Source organism: Adiantum capillus-veneris, chromosome 6 (genome assembly GCF_014529385.1).
Source record: "Adiantum capillus-veneris isolate H3 chromosome 6, ASM1452938v2, whole genome shotgun sequence".
In the NCBI taxonomy this organism is placed as follows: domain Eukaryota; kingdom Viridiplantae; phylum Streptophyta; class Polypodiopsida; order Polypodiales; family Pteridaceae; genus Adiantum; species Adiantum capillus-veneris.
The window spans coordinates 101,321,178-101,341,731 of NC_140936.1; the positions used below are offsets into that span (position 1 = coordinate 101,321,178).

Sequence of the window (20,554 nt, forward strand, 5' to 3'; positions counted from 1 at the left end):
TGCAGGTTTAGAAAAAGGGGTTGTTTTAATGACTTGTGTCATCGAGGTCTATTCCCATGAACCCTTGCAAACCTTCCGCGGAAACAGAGTTATGGTACAGCTCTTGGTGTCAATTTTTGGCAATCCTATCATAGAAGGGAAAAGAGTGACCTTCCCTGATGACTGCACCTTTTCATCTGTGCCAGATGCTGACTTACTTCCTTGGCCCAATTCAGATTTAAGCTTGTCCATACTAGGCATATCCAATCCAACTTCTGACGCTTTGCATCACTAAAGCTCTGCACATATGGACTCTTAACAAAGCTCTGTGGTGTGGGTGTGAGAGGTATCTGCAGCACATAGGAGAAAATTGCCTGCAAGTAAGGAGCTACCTTGGTAACAGACGGTGACCTTCTTTTATCCCTTGGCTCTGAAAGCTGCAGTCTGTAAAAAATGAAGGATGCCCAATCCACCTTCTGCCCTCGTTCTGCATGATTAATTGGGGCAAACGCCTCTTTGGACATATAGGCATTTTTCACCAACAAACAAACCCTATCCAAATACCAAAATAAGTGAGTACTGCGGAGTTTGCGACAATTCCGCACCATATAATAAGCCCTACTGCCTTCTGGCTGCCCAAATCATCGCATCTGTCATTTTCTTTACCTTGTGCAAAGGATTGTGAGCAACCTTGAATACCTCTGCCACCAACTTTAAGGAAAAGTCCTTTCCCTCCATGATATAGCCAACATTTTCCCTAAGGTGGCAAATCTGCGGTTCTGCAAACTCGTTCTTCTCCCAAAGTGCCCATGGTAAACATGCATACTCATAAAGGCCAACCCGGCGTAGCCATACCTCTGTATCACGATCATGAACGTAGAATATCTCATCGACCTCCATCTCCTCCACAACATCGTCTCCAGTGGATTCTGCCCCCTCACTTTCCTCCACGCTCTGAATACTTTCTCTGCGGGGGCGTAACAGCTCCGCCATGGCCATCTTCATCGAACGAGTTTGCGTCATCTCCTCCTCACCTAGCTCCTGCTATTTAGGCACTGCAGATTTTTTGAAGCTTTCAAAAGACATGGCGTCAAAGGTGATAGGAAGCTCACGCACAATGGTAAAAATTCTTTTGACGAAGAACGCAGGATACATGCATGCAAAATGAGTGTGGCCTTTCACCTTAAATTGTGCGTTGACCACCCCATGATGGTCCTTATTCTGAAATTGCGTGTTAATACCCCGCACACTTGTGTTGATTGGACCACTCGCTTCAAGGGAATCTCCCTTAAAAACATTCCGCGTCGTAAACTGGTGACTTCCTTGATGACATAACCCGTGGACAATGCCACCCAATGCAATTTCGCTATGGATTTTCTCCAACACCACACTTTTGTCAAAACCAAATCCGACCACATTCTGCAACATGAACCCACTGTTGGACACTCTATGGCTGTCAGTGTTCCCCAAAGAGTCCTCCTTGAACTCCAACACTGGTTGTACCCATTTCATTCCAATTTCCTCAGCCTTGTTTACCATCCATCTTGAGTCTCAGGAATCTTGCCATAAAATTTATTCATCCTAAAGCCATTGACCGGTTTCACAACATGTGTACCAAAAACATCCCTCAATCTGAATGTTCCTTGGACTAATTCTTCTACAATTTGATAAGGCCCAAAGTACCTTAACTTCAGTTTTCCTGGGTGTGGTCCCAACTTGGAATTGTACAACATCACCCAATCACCCTTCTAAAAAATATTGAACTTAACCTGCCTTGTCATCCAAGCTTGTCGTCTCTTTTGTCCAATACCTGTTGCATATGCACTATGAATCGGATCCTCTTCCAACTTCAACAACTCCCTCTGTCGATGCAACACAGAATCCTCAGGACTCGGCCTATGTTGAACTGCCAATCTCAGACTTGGAATCCCATACTCAATGGGAACAACAGCCTCAATCCCATAAACCAATTTGAAAGGTGTCATCCATGTGGCAACCTTATATGTTGTACGAAACAACCATAAAGCTAAGTCCAATTTGTCATCCCAATCTTTTCTATTTTCTGAGACAATCTTTTTTAGAATTCTCACTAGCACCTTGTTTGTACTCTCAGCTTGACCATTTGCCTGCAGATGATATGGAGTTGACTTCTTGTGAAAAATCATATGTGTAGCTGTCAACTCGGCAATTATTGAATTCAAAAAATGCACACCCTGATCTGACACTAACTCAATGGGACATCCAAATCTCGTCATAATGTTTGTATACAAAAATCTAGCCACACTTGCTGCTTTATTATCCCTCAAAGATACTGCTTTCACCCATTTGGTAGCATAGTCTGTTGCAACCAAAATGTATCTTGCTCCTGTTCTGCTAGGTTTCGGTGATATTTGCCCAACAAAATCTAATCCCCACTTTTAAAATGGCTCAAGTGGTAAAACTGGGTGATCCTGCAGCCTACCCATTGAAGTAGGTTGTCCAATCTTTTGACATTGCAGACATCCCGATGTGAATCCTTGAGCAACAATGGCCACCACAAGCCAGCTTGCATGATCTTTCTCCCTGTTATTTCTCCAAAAAAATGTCCTCCTGCTGTTCCACAATGTGCTTCCTATAAAACCGCTTTCTGCTGCTCATCACGTACACATCTCCTGATGATCTGATCTGCTCCCTTTCTATACAATGCTCTAGCAATAATCAGAAATGGCCTACTCCTCAATGCAAACTTCTTCCTTTGATCTGATGACATATTAGAAGGCAGCACTCCATTTGTCAAAAACTTCAACATTTAGTCATACCAATTGTCAAAATTCTGCCCCTATACAAAAAACAAATCCGCATCTGAAAACTGATCTGACACTCCTGGTGTCTCCTCAAAATGCTCCAATCCGCTAAGATAATCCACCACTACATGCTGATTCCCTGGTGTATTCAACACTGTATAATCAAACTCCTGCAACAAAAGCATCCATCTGGAAAGTCTACCCTCCATCTTTGGCTTCTTAACTAAGAAGATAAGTGCTTGATGGTCCACATGGAAAACCACTTTATTCCCCAACAAGTAATGTCGAAATTTATCCAAGGCAAATTGCATCCCTAAAGCCTCACGCTTCGTAACAATATAGTTCTTCTTAGTCGGTTTCAAATCCGACTTGCATAATATACTGGTCTGAACCATCTGCGGATCTTCTCCAGCATCAGCGCTGCTCCTACTGCAATATCCGATGCATCCACAAACACATGGAAAGGCAACTGCCAATGTGGAGATTGAATAATAGGTGATACCACTACCATCTTTTTCAAACACTGAAAAGCCTTTTCCTAAGCATATCCCCAGATAAAATTAATATCCTTCTTTGTCAAATGAGTCAAAGGTGCACTGACATATGCCAAATACCTCAAATTCTAATTATGCCACTTAATCTGTCCCATTAACCTAGAAACCTCCTTCACATTAACAGATGCTACTACCTTCTGAATTGCACTGATCTTGTCTAAATCTATGGAAATCCCTTCTTTAGAAATGATATTCCTACAATTTCCCTCTTTGGACTGCAGTTGCACACTTATATGGATTCAAAGATATCCGAAACAATCGACATCTTTCCAAACATTTCCTCAAATATTTCAAATGGTTAATCTTCTCACCAAATACCTAAAAATCATCCATAAAAATCCTCATGAACTTTGTCAAATAAGGTTCAAATGTCTTAAATGCTGCTTTTGAGTAAGAAGGGGGTCCATTCTTCAATCAAAACTCATCATTGTGTATGCAAAAGCTCCCCACTCAGTAATAAATATTGTCTTAGCTACATCCTCATCTGCCATCCGAATCTGATTATACCCTGAAAATCCATCAAGAAAATTGTACATCTCATGTCCTGCTACATCATCCAAAATTGAATTCACAAATGGCAATGGGAATGGATCTGCAATGGTTGCTGCATTCAACTTCCTGTAATCCACACAAACACGGATCTTCCCTGACTTCTTGGGAGCCACCACTATAGGTGACAACCATTCTGCTTGATCAATTGGAACTATAAATCCCACTTGGAGAAGCTTGTCCAACTCCTCTTTAACATGCTTAGCATAATTGGGGTTCATTCTATATCTCTGCTGAATCACTGGAACTGCATCCTCCTTCAAGTTGATTTTGTGCTTATACACATCCGGATCCATGCCCTTCAAATCAGAATAATCCCAAGCAAAAACATCAATAAACTCTGTCAACAACTGCTTCAATTCTTCCTTAAATGCATCATCCAAATGAACACTTATTTTGACAACTTTAGGACTCCCTTGAGATCCCAAATCAAGATCCTGCAATTCATCCTCTTTGACTCTGGCAACCTTCTCCATCAATTTATCATAAAGAAACTCTGCTCTGAGGATTGCCTCCTTTGGTGCAATATCCCCTTCTGAATTATCCTAATCCTTTTCTGCACTACTATGACCAATTTGTGACTTCTTCTCTGACTTCTTGCCTGACTTCAGATCTGCATCTGCTGCTTCTAGCTTATTAGTTGACTTCTTCAACTCTCCCTGATTCACATACTTCTCAACAATCTTCACAACATCCACTTCAAACATTGGAACCACTGTAGTATTAGCCTCTATAAAACATGCTTCCTCATCATCTTCAACTTCCTTAGCTAAATTCATAGTCTGAGCCAGCATTGGTTTCATCGATGTCAAAAACTGCTTCTTGGAACTCATCGGAATCCTCATTGAATTTTTACCCTTCTTCAAAATGACCTCATTCTTTTCCCAATCCTGTTTAAGCTTTGTTGACTTAAACCATGGTCTACCCAACAACATAGAATAAGCATTACCAGCATCTTGCATCTTCAGCACCACGAAATTTGCAGTAAAAGACAATCCATGAACTTTAAGAGTTTTACATCTCAACACTCCAATAGGCTGCACTCTGCGCTGGTCCGCCATCCGCACTTGAAATGGTGCAGGCTCCAACTTCACATTTGTCATCTTCTGAAATTCACTTTTTGACAGAATATTCACCCCGGATCCACCATTCAACATAAATTCTGGAAACACACGGCCATCAAACTCGAGCTGCATAGTTGGTATAGTGAAATCCACATCATTTGGATTAATTTGATAACTCCCAATCGATTTCTCCAATGCATTTGAAGTCATGGGGACTTTTGTCATCCTGGTTGCAGAATAAAACCTATCTCGGAAAATTGGTACCAACAAAAGCAACTGATCCAATGTAAAGTGCATAGGAGTATTTAGCAGTTCTTCAAACAATGTTGCTAACTGTAATTCAGAATTGACCACTTTTTGCATCTGCTTTCGCATCTTTTAGAAATTGTCTCATTAGGACCCAACTTATGAACTTCCTCAACTGCTTCATCTCTTACATCTCTTTGCTCCTCCCAATCTAGAGGTGGTTTAAGATGTGCTTTTGAACGTGTTACTACCAAACTATCCAAATCTTCCCACATATCCTTTGAGGGACTACATTCTAAAGGACAATTTATCGAAACCGTATTCGCTTTGTGATCCAGAAAAACCTCAACACCAACTAAATTGTCTGAGCCGCTTCCTTTGTTCTGCTTCCTGTTGTGCTGGTGGTGCAGGCAACTGTGCTACCTGCGCATTCCCTATTTGGGATTCCACCCTTGTGGATTCCAATTTTGTGGTTGTTGCCACCCCTGTGGCTGCTGCCAGTTTTGCTGTTGATTCCAATTTCCTCCCCATGGCCTAAAATTCTGATATTCTCCAAACCTTGGTCAAAATCCTTGAATGAAATTTCCTCAAAATGTTTGATTCTGATTCTAAGGTGGTCTCCACCCCGAGAATGGCTGCTGATTTCTCTACCATCCCAGATTATTAAATACCTTTTGTTGTCCACTTGTATCCGGAAAGACTCCACTTTCTTGTGCAAAATTTTGCTGAATCCTCTCTGGGATTGGTCCTCGAAAATTTGGATTATACCAGCAATTAGGTGTAACATGACCATCTTTTTCCACAAATGTCACAATGGAGCTTCCTGGTAGATGACTCCGGCTTGACACCCAACTTTTTCAATTTCTTCTCTACCATCATTTACAATGTACTACTCTTAGACTTCCCTTTGGCCTTCTTCTTACCCTTCTTCTTATGCTTCCTCTTCTTGTCCTCCTTCTCTGAATCAGAATCTGATTCTAAACTCTCATCGGATTCTGAATTGCTACCCGAATCTGAATTTGAATCTGTATCTGTATCCGTATCCGAATCTGAATTGGAATCTGACTCATCCTTACTACTGTCATCTGCTGATCTCTTCTTCTTTTTACCCTTTTTCTCCTTATTTTTGGACTTCTTTATAGAGGAACCTGGGTTAAGAACTCCAAACCTCTTTCTGCCCTTGTGGCAGTTGCCACCAAATTATCCAATCCTGCTCCAACATCAACCCCAGCAACTGCATTCTGCAATTCTTTCCGCAACCCATTCATATAATATGCGGCTAACATTTCATCTGTAGGCCTCTCTGCATAGGTAAGCCTATTCAAGTACTGATTAAACCTCTGAGTATAATCCTCAACAAACATTTTTTTCTGCTCAATGCCCTTCACTTTATTAAGCACATCATTTGGTGTCTTCTCCTTTCGGAATCTGTTCAGAAATGCATTTCTCAATGCATCATAATCCACAAAATGTCCCACATTGAAATTACTCAACCATTGCATGGATTTTCCCTCCAATGTCGCTTGGAATTGTCGCATTTTGGCTGCTGCATCATATACTCCATCAAATCCTCTTGCCTGCCATCTTGTGTCAAATTGAGCTACGTGGCAATCAGGGTCCTGTTTGGATTTCCTTAAGAAGGTCCCGAACTTGATGCAAAATCTGCTCTAGCCGTTGCCACCATATTCCTTTGCGGATTTGGAGATAATTGCCCTGCTGAGGATGATGATGATGATCCCGGTATTACTGGTTGCCGTGGAATATCTCCACCAATGCCCAGAGGGTCATGTTCTAATCTTCTCCTTGTTAGAAACAATTGCTGCAACACTTCACCTCCAACATATCTTGGGGCTAATGGCCTATTCTCCTCAGCCTCATTGAAAATTCCCCCATATTGCTCAATGTCCTCTAAATCCTCCGTACTCGGCTCTAATGCTTCCTCCAAATTGTCAACTTGGACACCTCTGTCTTCACGATTCTTCTGTCCTGCTTCATGTTGTTCCTGCTGTTGCTGCAACTCCCGCTGCCTCGCAGCCAAGCTTGTCAAATAAGAATGTGATGGCTGTGGTAAATTATCCAGAATTGATTACCCAATGGCACTTGACCTCTTCAAAACCAAACTGTCATAATAACTGCCGATGCCTTTTCGATTCCACTTCATCCTGGCACTCCACCTTCTCAAAGAAGAGAGTAACTTCGACCATGAACACACGTCACCAACACCGTGATCGCAGTGTATTATTGCTCTTAACTCTCCCATTTAAACATCATTTAACTCTGACAAATAGTCTGACAAACACTCTGAACATTCACAGAATTCCGCCATCGCTGCACACTTTAGTACAGACTCGCAGACATACTCTGGAAAGACTCGCTACTTCCATTATGCATTTAGAATACTACATTGATGATAATACAGAAAGAGAAAGAAGACAACAATGCTGACAAAACATTCTACACTTCCTTAATACTGCACGAGTCTGCCATCACATCCTCTTCATCATCGTAACGTGAACTACCTATTGCCGAACACCTCTTGACATAAATAAACATCCCTACACTTAAGATCCCAAAAGACACACCCCATATTAAGGTTCATTACATAGTCACTTTTAAAGTCAAAATCCTACTCCACCGAGGTGTAGCGTTAACACCTATAAAAGTTCTACTTTGATGAGAGGGTACGGCATGGATAGTTGGTGCCATTGAGCGTTGATTTGATTGGGAGTGAGTTGAGTGACATTGACAGAGTGTAGAACTCTTAACTCCCAATCCATAGCGGCCTTCCACTGCTCATCCACCTCTAAGGTGATCTTCTCCTTCAGTGCGTCTTCTTCAGCTTTTGATAGCTGGACCATTGGCACTATATTTGCATCTGTGACGTGAATCTGAAAATATTCATCACCACTCGGCTCTTTTGTGGACTGCGTCTCAAACTCAGTAAACGAGACCGAGGGAATGTCTATTTGTTGCCGCTCTGAAGTGCCTGCCTCTTCCTGCATGTCTGGCTTTCTATCTCTGAGGAGCTGATTTATCCGCTTGAGTTCTGGTATCTCCTTTAGGAGCTCCTCCTCTCTTTGAACCCGCATAAGTGCCACGTCTTTGCGTTGTGACTGTTCAAGCTTTAATTCCAGTTCTAAGTCCTTGTTTTTCTTTTCAAGTGCCTTGTACACTGTTAGCGGGTCGCCACGACGGGCGTCTGCAGCATAGCTTTCTGGCACTAACATAATGTCAATACTCAGGAAAAGTGACTCGGATGGGGCACGAAGACTCTATGAGATCGTCAATCTCACAAAGTGAACCTTAACAAGCAAACACACTAACTCTACAAGAAAACCAACACTCAACGATCAGGGAAATCTGCTTATGTCCTTTCTCACAGCTCTAGGTCATCACGCCATTTCGGCACTCGAACGGACTCGAAATGCAACGAAACTTTAGGAGGAGGTCTAGGACACCTAGGGGCACTATCCTAACAAGTCTAGTCGCAATACAACAAGGTACCAAAATCACAATCCATCATGAAAAAGGTCCTAAAAACTGCAACAGAACTATCTAGAAAGGTCGCCCACAGACACATAATCACGAACCACATCAAAACTGACAATGCTTACACTTGAATGAAAGAGAAAAGAGAGAGGAACACAATGCAAGTTTCTGAATTGAAAACGGATTATCAAATCATTAGTTGCGCCGATTACAAGATGGAGCAGCTCGTAGCTTGAGCGTACGTTTTTTGAGCTCCCTTCTTCTTCTCAAGATAAGCCTCCTTTCACATTAAGGTTATTGAACTTTATACCTAGGACATTCTAAATGGCTAGTGTCCAGTTTACATGGACCTTACAAATATCATTACATTATTACAAATCAGGGAATTGATCCATTACTTTGGAATCAGGATTTACACAGAGTATCACTACACTAGCTCGAACAAAATAATAGACTACAAATGTGGTGTCGGGCTACGTGCCTGACCAGTTGGACACCCGTTTGATTTATCCTCAAACATTCCCCCCTTCCTAATTTGTGCCTTCCCTTGACACGACCTTGTGCAGTCTTGTCATAGGGTTGTCTTCAACTTTGTCTTCAAGGTTGGTCTTCAACTTGGGAAGTGCTTTGTCAATGATCACACTCCCCCCTTCCTTGAGTGATTCATATCTTTCGTGTTGTTGATACATGATTTGAGCGTGATTGTTGAGGCAACTTTTGTTCTTGTTGCACATTTTCCTCTTTGTTGCCAGTCTTGGCCGCTGGGAAGATGGATGTTGATGTGTCTGAGATTACAAAATTGAACCTCTTTGGGGCGTGGACTTTATGATGGATTTTCTTTCAAGGTCCACTGCAATTTGAGTTTTCTGCAATAGGTCACCAATGTTGAAGCATTGTGTGAGCTACATATGGTTGTTGTGGAAAGCTCGCTTGCTAAATTTTTCATTGCTTGTCGTTGTAGGCCATTCGTTGACTTGCCATTGTTTGATGGAGCTTTGACATTGTTGCCCTTTTAGATAAAAGATTCTCTTGATAAGCATCTGGGGACCTGCAGTTTTTGCTCCAAGTTGTTGTCAATTGATTTGGGTAGCCATTTCCTTATTGATGATGTAGAAGGAATATATACAAGAAGTTGATGATGAGAGTTTCTAGATTAGGGCCTTAAAACCCAGATGACAAAAGGGAAAAACCCGGTGTGGTACTATGACATGTACATAGTGGGAACGCATGCTACAAGAGTTATCTTGTAACTTTTTAGATACATAGTTATATTTTCTATAATGTACATATGCATATTTAAGTATAATAATAAGCCTTCTATCTCATCCTATTATTTTTCTTAAGGGTAACCTATTCTTACTTTACCATCAGAAAATACTATGGGAAAAGCATCAATAGCTCCGCCTCTTTAACTTGGGGTAACAAGCATTCATTCTTTATTTCTACTATCTCATTATCTTCTCACACCCTAGCTAGATTCTATATCTAAGGTAAAATCCAATATATATATATTCTATGTATTTTTCATATTTTTCTTATATTTCTTTTTAAATAGCTACTAGGAGGGAATCAAATCCTAGTGGGACACTAGGTGACATGATTTCAAGGATGCACTTATTTTAATGCATTATTGTAAACATGATTAAAAAAATTTATCAAGAATCAATGTCATGCTTTCATATGACATGAGGCGTCCTTTGGAATCAAATGAAAGTCTAGCCTAAGGGGACCACAGGAAGACTTTTGTTGCCAGAAATGGACCCTATTTTGATGATTTTTGTACACAAGGTTCCAATCCGAATTGGAAAACAATTTTAAAGTGAAAATCGTAGCTAATGAGCTGAAGTTTTTGCCCATGTTTTTACTTTTTTATTTGGAGCCACGGTAAACGAGATATGATCAAAATACTAGACCCCAGTCTGCCCACATCATGCAGGGACAGCTCATTTCCAACTTTTCCAGATTCTATTCACACTGGCTCCTATCTTCTTGTGTAAACCCTTGGGGGTTCCCTTAACCTATAAAAGGGGACCTCTTCTTCCTTGAAAAGAACTCAAGCATTCAAGCCATTAATGAGAGGAATTCATGAGTAGTAATGCCAAATTGTACTTACCCATTAACATAAGCCTAAGCCTACACTTTCTTCTAGAGGAAGACTAGCCATTCTTGCATGCTATCCTTGAAAGATCAAATCTAATCAAACAAGGTCTTGGACTTGGCATATCAATCAAAGTTGAATTTTCCCTTCTTCTTCTCTCTCCGTCAATAATGGTGTCGAAGGGTTTGTCAAGTAAGATATGTTCTACATTGATGTTTTCTTGATTTCTTGTTGTTTCTTTTTCATCTCTAATCCAACATATATATATATATATATATATATATATATATATATATATATATATATATATAATCTCATATTCTTAACCAAATCTATCTCTCTCACTATTAGTAATTCATCCTCTCTACAAATTTTAGGTTCTCCTTGCTACAAGTACATCTCTCCCCGCAGTATACTTATTGCCTACGGGCAAGAATAGGGCTTGGGACGGAAACTCTCTTCTCTTCTCTTCCCTTCTCTTCTCTTATATCTACATTTCTCACATACTATCCTAGATGAATAATCCACATGATGATAATTTCTATCGCTTTCACTGTGTACAATCTATTAGAATTAACGTATGGATTAGCCATAAAATACACTTTCAACAACGTATAGTGTTTCTCTTTGGCCCAGAAAGGCTCAGTGAAATACTTCTATCACCAGATCCCATTATACTACCTCTCATAGACTATAACTTTTCTTTTGACGTAAGCGTAGTTATCTTGCTATGAACCAAGAGGATTTGTATACACAATTAATCCCAATCACTAGACAAAATATATATATTATGGTAAGCACAAAACTACAATTCCAAAGAACAATTCGTAGCCTATTTGGTCAGCCAAGATTGAATGCCATTAACTCATCTATTAACTCTTTCATACTACTTATGATACGATATGACCATAGCCTTGATGTTTTCATCTTTGTGTTATTTTGACATTCCCTTTTGTGTTCTTTCTTTGTGTGTGTGAGTGCAAGAGAGAAAGAGTGGGACTTCTTTGATTGCACTTCCGTCCAAACCCTAGTCTTCATGGCATCTATGGTTTAACTCCTTCATATAGTTTTTTTTAGTTCTCTCACAAACTCGCACAGCCATAAGCCCGGTGCTTTCCCGGCAAGACCACAAATTTCTCGACACCGGTAAGTGCCTTTGGTATATGCTCGTGATCATATGGACTTGAAGTACTTGTCATGTAAGGTGAGTGCTTGGGAGAAACAAAGGAAGAGTGCCTAATGTAAGTGCCAATTATGGGACACTCTATATGCATACAAGAAATTTGTCAAAGAAAAGCATGTAGTGTAAGAGATAGAGTTGATGGGTGCTTCAAGGAAAAAATGTAGCACGTGGGACATCAAAGGACGTCTCAATAGCTTCCATGTTTCCAAGAAGGGTTTCTGACGTAGAAGCTTCTCCACTCATACCTCACTGTGTTGAGTGTGTGAGTGTCTTTTGGACTTCCTTCTTTACTTACCACTATACTATAATGATTTTGACACTTATGCTCACCTATACCAGCATGAGCGACATAACGTAATTATGCTCAACTCTTCCAGCTTGAGCAGTACCTAAAATAACTAAGACGCTTAAACCACAAAGAATATTACATGAAGGATTGGGACTAACGCCTCGCTCATTTAGTAGCTTAGCTGCTCGACTTTGACTTTTATGCCATGTATTTTTAATGGCGACTTGGACTTACCTGTTCAAGGACAAAAACCCAATTCCATAAGTTCTTGAAATTTAGGCCTCTTCCATTGTGTTGGTCTTTGGATGCCACCATTTTGTCGAGTAGGTTGGCATATTTTGGCTCCTCTTGACTTGCTTGTCGTATGTTCACACTACTTTGTGGAACAAGTCCTTCAACTCAAATAGGGCTTGATGTAGCCTTTGTGTTATCTTGCATGAGAAGCGATTGAATCTGTATGTGGGTTCTTCGAGATTGAGTTTCGACAAGAGATTTTGGAACCCATCTTGCCTTTGGTCCTTGTGTGACCGTCGTTTGTATTTTATCTTCTTCTATAATTTGATGGACACTAGGCTTTGGCATCCATATTTGATGATTTCCTTTGTAGAAGCCTTGACTTTGGATTTGATGATGAGGTATCCATCTAGAGATTGTAGCAGCCTTTGTTGCAATTGGCTTTTGTTGGCTCTTGGTTGTCATTGCTTGCCTTTGGATAGAAACTTGTGCTGCATGATTTGTCTTGGATGTTCCAAATTGAGCTACACCTTTTGGTAACCATATTTGAGTGTTACCTTCATAAAATCCTTGTGCTTCCAGTAGCTTGACTGGAATCATTCGCTACTTCACCCGTTGTTGGGTAGCTTGATTTAAGTCTGACTTTGGTACCCAAACTTGTCGCATTCCTTCTTGCTTTGATTTTTGCTTTTGCCTTTTGTGGTAGTTCTTTCTCCTGATTGAGTTGTTTGTCTTGCATTTATAGTTCATCTTGCTCTTTGTAGAACTCTTTGATTGAGATGAGTAGATTCAGGCTGTTACTTTAGGCTTTTTGGCCCAAACATTAGCGTTTCCTTGGAAGTATCCTTGAGAAGTGATTGACTCATTTGATGCTACCCACCCTATCACCTTTTGTTGTTGAAGCTGAACTTGTGCTTCATGTATCCAAACTGGGTCTTTGACTTGGATGTGATCTTTGGATACTAGCACGTGGTTGATATTCTTCGGTTTCTTATGTATTCTTTTTTGTGATGGAAACTTTGGTTGATAGACTTTTTGCTTTGGTTTCCATTGCATTGTTGATGGTTTGGCTCTTGATGTAGAAGCTTCATTGGAAGTTTGATGTAGGGTCCTTGAAGATAAGGTCATCTTGCAATGTTTATATACTTCAAATTTTATCTTTGCTTGAAATTTTTCCACGATGGTTGGCGATTTCTTCTCTGCATGGATTTGAGGTGCTTTTTGGGTTGTTGATGGTGTTGTTTCTAAAGATTTTGGTTGTTGTTGAAAGAAGATGTTCCTCTAGCTTTCTGTCAGGACCAGACTCTCTTTGATATGATGGGAGTCAATTATGTGGAAAGTATCTTTATACTCCCCAATACTCAATTTGAGTATGGCTTCTGCCACTCCAAATCTAGGCATTGGAATTTCTGAACTTGTGTACACGATCTCCGCTAGCTCCATGATTGGTGGCTTTCCCATCATGATCCAAGTTCCATATTTCATTAGATTCTTTGTTGCTTCTGGATCTATCACAGCTGAACATGTGATTTTGAGTCCTGTTTCCCCGCTTATGCTGAATTTGATCGTCGTAGGAGACAATCGATCTTCTTCCTTGTCCCTGTTCTTCTTTTGATCTTGCGTTTGTTGAAGATTTTCCATTGAACTTGGAAGATTTTCTCCTTCATCTACTTTCATTTGCACTTTTTCTGGAGTCATCTTCTTTGAAACAGCTTTTACCGATTCTTCAGGTATGTCAATGCTGACATATTCTCGTGGTTGCTCTACTTCCTTCATTTGCACTTTGGCATCATGCTCCATGGTGTGGCTATCTGTCTCACATTTTTTGCTTTCACACTCACAAACCTCGTTAGCTTCCTTCAACACCTTTATCGTAAATAAGGGAGTTATATCATACCCTTCCTCATCACAGAATTTAGTCGGGGTCACCTCATTCACACACACATCAAGAGTGGCCAGTATTTGATCCCATCCAAAGGGTTCAAATAACTCCTCTGGAAAAGGTTCTGGTACATATGCCTCATCTTTTACTAAACGCTCTAGGATGCAATCTTGCTTTCTGAGACTTCTCCTCTCAGGAGCTCCATACATCCAAATATGTGCTTTGCTTTCCAAATCAATTGTGGAGTTTAAGTCCTCCCCCGGGGTTCGTACTACATCTTTATAACTAGTATGATCCTTGACACTGATTTTCGTTGTGACCTCTTTGTGTCTCAAGTAGATATAGTCATAGCCCCAGTCTTGTACCATTTTGAGCTGACGCATGAATGGTCTGCCCAATATGATGTCAAAGTTGTTGATCTTGTCAAATTTCATTATGGAAAAGGTGTGCTCATACTCGATGCCACACGAGGATACAATGGTTTGCTCTAATATTCCAATCGGTTTTTCCATGTATCCATCCGCTAATTGCAGTTTCACTCGAGTTTTCCTAAGAGCAGGCTTTCCATATCTCTTTGGTTGCAATGGCAATTCCTACCCCACTATCTAATAAGGCAACTGTCTTTACGTCTTTGTACTCAAGTGGTAAGGTGGTTTTTCCTTCGTCTCCTTCACAGTGGTCACCCACCTTATTTATCGGTACTGGCTTTGTCTGTCGCTTCTTCGACGAGGTGTCATCCATGTTTTTGTCCACAAGTTGGTCATGAGAAGGGATTTCAACCCTATGTTTTCCAGGTGTTTGCCCATTTGCCCCATAGATGCGGTCTAATTTTTAGTAGCTCTGAGAGATAAAGTGTGCATTGTATAGGAGAAGACATCAATCCATGCAAGCTTTTGGTATCCATCATTTTGGTGTGGCTTTCCATCGATAAGGTACCATTTTAACCTCGGTTTTTGTCTCGTGTTCTCCTATGAAAGATGGAAAAGTCTTTAGAGAGCGTGGTTTACTCTCTTCAGATGCGATATACCCGACATCCCCGTATAGAGATCATATATCTCCTGGGAAAAATTCATGATCCATGTTTATCTCAGGAATAGGTGCTGTCTGTAAGGTAGCACTACCATCTTTCCGGTTTTTGATTGATTCCCACAAGGATTGTGGCCACGGTTCTTCTACCTCTGGAATAGGCATCACTGCTTATGAGCCCACCCCATCTGTGGTATTGGCTACTTCCCTTGTATCTAGAGGTGCCTCAACTTTTGGCTCTTCCTCTTCGTTTTCAATACCACGACTTTCCAATTCCTGGACTTTTCGCGGATTAGCACCTCTGTTTTGGGAGCATCTGGAACTGGTTTCATAAGAGCTTAGGCCTTCTAGATGAGCTCCTTGCACATTTGCAACCTCTCTTTTTCATACCCTGGATGAGGAGACCTTAGCCATCTATCCTCTTGGGTTTGGTTGGGTTTTAGTCTAGCTTCATAAGCTTTCAAGATTGCATCCAAAGGTTCATTCACTTTGTCGACCAAAACTGAACCTCCTAAGTTAGTCTTTGACTCTTTAGGTCCCTTTGTGTTTTTGTTCCTTTCTTGCTCTTGTCTAAGTTGCTCTCTTGTTTGATTCAATTCAATTTCCAAACCCGCTTTCTCCTTCAACCTCTTCAATTTCATTTTGTCCCGTCTGCCTTTCCATGATTTTTGTAAGGTCTCTGACCCCGATCAAAAAGAACACCATTGTACCTTGAAATGAAATTAATGGAATAAGTTACTATTTTTAGCAGTTTTCCAAATTCTGTCAGTGCCATGATGTTTAGAATGTTTTAAAGCTCCGAAATGTGAATTAAAATAATTTTTGTAAAAAAATTCCAAAAATAGTAAGTTTTTGGTCACCCGACCTGTCCAGTTTTGATCGTCTCGAAAAACTGCACCCGTACCCCGAATTTCAAAAAAATGCATTTTCAGACCCGGGGGGCTGCTAAATATGGCAGGTACTCGGGCCCGTACGTCTTAGTTAGAGCTTCATATAGCAATTTTCGGCATCAAAATCCGACTCGTATGACCCGTTTTAGCCTAGAACCAAATTTCCTAAAAATTGTCCGGGGAGGTACTGGGGGCCCGAGGCTGTGTGGGAACAAGTTCCAGCCCACTCCAGACCAGCTTTAGCAGCTAGGGGGCGCCCTCTTGCTTTGTGGGAGTCCTGGGAAAGCTGCCAAGCCAGTAACTAAGTCTCAGAGTCAGTTAAACTGGCCAACCTGACACTTGGTGAGTAGGGACCTAGACTTACCATGCAAGGACTGAGTGCTCACTCAGATGCTTATAGCAGCACAAATCGATTTTCAGCTTGTAGGAGCCTATTTAGAGACCTGCACACACACACACACACACACACACACACACACACACATGCTCACACACACACAGTGCACACACACACACCTACAAACACTCTGGGAAGGTGCTGCCGAAACACACACCTTTTGAACGAGAAGCAAGGAGGGAGGTGCTGTAGAATTCTCGCCTCAAGAAGCTCGATTAGATCAGAGAATTGAGAGGATTATCAGCCCTTAATCACGGTAACCACGGTTTAATTAATGCTTTCTGCAAATCCTTTTCATTACCATCTAAATTTCTCGTCTATTATGCTTATTCCTAGTCGCAATTCTCTAAAATTACTCTCTAAATTCTCCTTAACCATATTCTATTATGTAATCATCATCCCATAGCTGAATTATCAGCCATTCATCACTCTTAATTAATGATTAGTGCACGATTATTATAATTTTCTCTCACTAGGTAGCATAGAAATTAATCGGTAAGCTGGTAATTGTGTAGATTGATGAGAATCACTCTTTCTATCACGCATTAATATTGTAGCTGATTTAGATCCATCTCTGTTATGCATTAAGATATAATTAAGGTAAGATTAATCTGTCGTTAAGTCTCTAAGAGGTGGTTTTTCTCACACCTATGCATGCGGTGATTCTGCACCCTCTAATTGCTAGGAAAGAGATTAATCGTGCTTAATTCATCTCTCTGGTAATTCCATTAGTGAAATCCTATTATTCTTAATCATGTAAGCTGAGTAATTATCTTTAGAGCCGGTTCCCATAGGATTATGTGTCATCCATAATGATTGCTATATGGAAAAATCTAAATCTCTCATGTAGCAGGCATTGTTTGATGTTGCTAATCTATCATTTGGCTTGTTATGACGCTTACGAACATTAGCTCTTTTCCCCAAGTTAATTACTTAAAGTAGTGAGTTTAAAATGGCCCCGGTTAAGAGGACTCGCTTTGGTGGAGCCCACGACCACAAGGCACGAAGGAGCAAGGTGAACGGGAAGGGATAAGCTCCCATGGAGGAACAAATACCGGCCATCTCACGGGCCATCGACGAAGAAATGGAAGAGGTAGATCATAATTTCATTCAAGTTGTTTAATTTAACATTTCACACGTTTAGTTAGGAATGAAAATATCCCCAAACATGTTGGAGAAATCCGACGAAAACCTCGGCATTGAATTCATTGTACATTAAGTTCTAAAGTAGGAAGGAAATGATTGATGGGTATGCTGGTTGCAATTAGGAAAGAATGTCTGCTAGTGAAAATTTAGCTCGACATGTTCATTTTATTTCCAATGTTGAATCAGTCCTGACCCCCCTACTAATCACAGGGGGCAGAGTTCCTCGTTAAGGGCTCTTGAATCCACGACTTGCTTTCTATGCGGTGGGAACCCACGACTTGCTTTCTATGCGGTGGGAGTGTCCATGACGTGCTTTTTATGCGGTGGACATACCTAGTTGTATGGACAGCTAGGCGACAACGGGAGGAGTGAACTCTCCCTGGAGAGGGGATGTTGTACCTCCAGAACATTGGAATTTTAATGAATAAGTTTGAGTAGAATTTTTACTAGAATACTGTCTTGGTGTTGTTTGCAATACTGGTTGAAGGGCTGTCTTAACGAACAATGTGCTTCGGAATTAAAACAAGGAATGTTTATGTTGAACAACCTTTGTGGTAGTAATTAGGTCACACAAGGAAGTGTGAGTGTGGGGGTGGAAAGTGGGGGCTTGGCTCAGGTTGCCAATGCCTATGAGTTGGGTGGTCCCGATTGGTCGGGAACTCTCTGTCCCCATTGTGCTTACTTCGATATTAGTAATACTCATTGCCTGAGTGTACGTGCCTCTGAAACATGGGAAAAAAGGCACTCGGGGTTTCTCTCCTCTTGGAAGGTGGGTCTTAGGATCGCTAGATAGTTCAAGTACGCTTCCCCTGCGAGGTGGAGCTAGATCTCCCTGCTAGTAGGCTGGAACTCGACTCACTTTGTGATGAGAGATCGTCCGCTAGTCGAACACTGAACCATTTTTTTTGCTTCCGCAATAGATTTAGTGGCCACCGGGTTCACCATCAGATCCGCCATTGGAAACGGCGGGGTGGGGACCTCACAATTTTCTTCCGAATCTTCCTACCGGTTTGTTCTCAAATTCTATTTGAATAGGCAATGTGGCTTTTTCAGCTGGTTTGTTTTTGGCAGCTTCTTGAGCTTGAGCTCTAGTCATCACGTTTAAAGGAATGGCGGGTTCTACCTCGGATCTGCTTGAAGAAGGCATCACGCCTACAACATTCATTGTTGATTTCCCTTTGTAGTCTGGATTTTTAGCACAGTGTTGGCGTAGATGGTCTAGACCACAACATTCATAGAATATAAATAATTCAATTTGTGGACCCTTGTTTGGACAACTTCGTGCCCAATGATCACCTCCACACTCATAGCATGGACCTTCTTGTTTCACAGCTGTGGTGATCCAGCTAATGGTTGTTCTTGCCTTGTGAGGATGTTCTTTGAACCATACTCCTGTGAATGCATGGCTATGAACATGAGCGTATTTGCATCCATGCGGTATTTGTTTCTCATGGATTGTGGCATATGCATTGGTTGAGCGTAGTTCACTATCACTCTCCCATCATTCAGAAGTTGTGGTTGTTGGCCTAACACATGTTGTGGCTTTGGCTGAGTGTTACACCATGGAGTGGGGTGATCCCCTCCACAAGTATTGCATATCCTCAATTGAGGATGTCGTACATTTAGGTTTTTCTTGTAGCCTTTGTTTATTCTTCTAATCACTCCCTCGACCACTCGATCAATGATTGGTTCACAAGGAGTTTGAACATCTTGTTTTGTGGTGGGTTCGCTCTTTGGAGAAGAGTCACTACTAGTTGTGTTGTCTGTATCTTCAGTCACCTCTCCGTAGGCCTTGCAATTGTCAACTAGATATAGAGCTTCTCTAGTGACTTGCTCAAACGTTGTTCATCCTTTCAAATGTAGGTCCTTTTTTAGAGTTTCATTCCTCAAGCCCTCTATAAAGAGAACTGATAACCTCTCATCTTGTGGTAGCTCTCTCACAGGACATCTGTCTATGTACTGCTTGAAGTGAAGCAAAGCTTCCTTCACTCTTTCATTCGCTTTCTGTTGGAAAGCGTACATTTAGGACACTGTGTTATGTTTGATTTCCCTTTTTGAGAATTCCTCTACAAACTCTTGTAAGAGTTGTGCTATGTTGGGAAAATCATCCCTATGCAATGGTTGGAACCAAGTCAAAGCTGTTCCTTCTAATGTCAGTCCAAAATCCGTCATACTGATCATGGAAATCCGCAATTTGTTCAGCTCTCAAAACTTGTTTGAAGAGTGAGACATGAGCATATGGATCCCCTGACCCAGTGTACTTTGTCTTGACACATTGAGCCACTTGATATGGTCTTAATCGTTGTGGTCCAGTCAGTAATCTAACCAGTTCATGGTCTCTTGGAAAGACGTCTCTCGTTGTCTCCTCTTGTCTCGGAGAGAATCTCGGTGGAATCCTCTCTGATATGTAGTCTAGTATCATTTTTGGTTGAAAGTAGGTAGAGATCGGAGTACCCTTGTATGTGTATCTATCGAGGTCAATGGGATCAACAAGTTGGTACTCTCTTCCATACTTATCTACCATCAAAACTTGCACTCCATTGGCATCTGTATATGTGAAGGCATAGAGGTTCTTATGTGTGGTCGACTCTCTAGCATTGGGTTCTACACATCTGTAAAAGATGTATGGCTCCCCGTTTGTGAAACTGTATAAGCCATCATCAGCATAATCTGTAAGCACTCTCATGGATTCATTGGCTTTTATGAATCTCACGTTTGGTTTGTCGATTAGAGGATGCCTCTCCT

The 20,554-nt window shown here is 41.1% G+C and overlaps 2 protein-coding genes across 2 annotated transcripts; both read right to left on the reverse strand.

Annotated features, from left to right (window-relative positions):
* Positions 1–1,023: 1,023 nt before the first annotated feature.
* On the reverse strand, positions 1,024–1,518 carry LOC147455983 (uncharacterized). Its single transcript, XM_086515367.1, has one exon. The coding sequence runs from the start codon at positions 1,516–1,518 to the stop codon at positions 1,024–1,026; it is 495 nt and encodes a 164-aa protein (XP_086371493.1).
* Positions 1,519–2,590: 1,072 nt separating this feature from the next.
* On the reverse strand, positions 2,591–4,341 carry LOC147455984 (uncharacterized). The gene is made up of 5 exons (XM_086513790.1): positions 3,868–4,341; positions 3,451–3,531; positions 3,145–3,300; positions 2,804–2,932; positions 2,591–2,758 (listed from the first exon to the last, which is right to left on the reverse strand). The coding sequence occupies exons 1-5, from the start codon at positions 4,339–4,341 to the stop codon at positions 2,591–2,593; spliced, it is 1,008 nt and encodes a 335-aa protein (XP_086369916.1).
* Between the last annotated feature and the right edge of the window lie 16,213 nt (positions 4,342–20,554).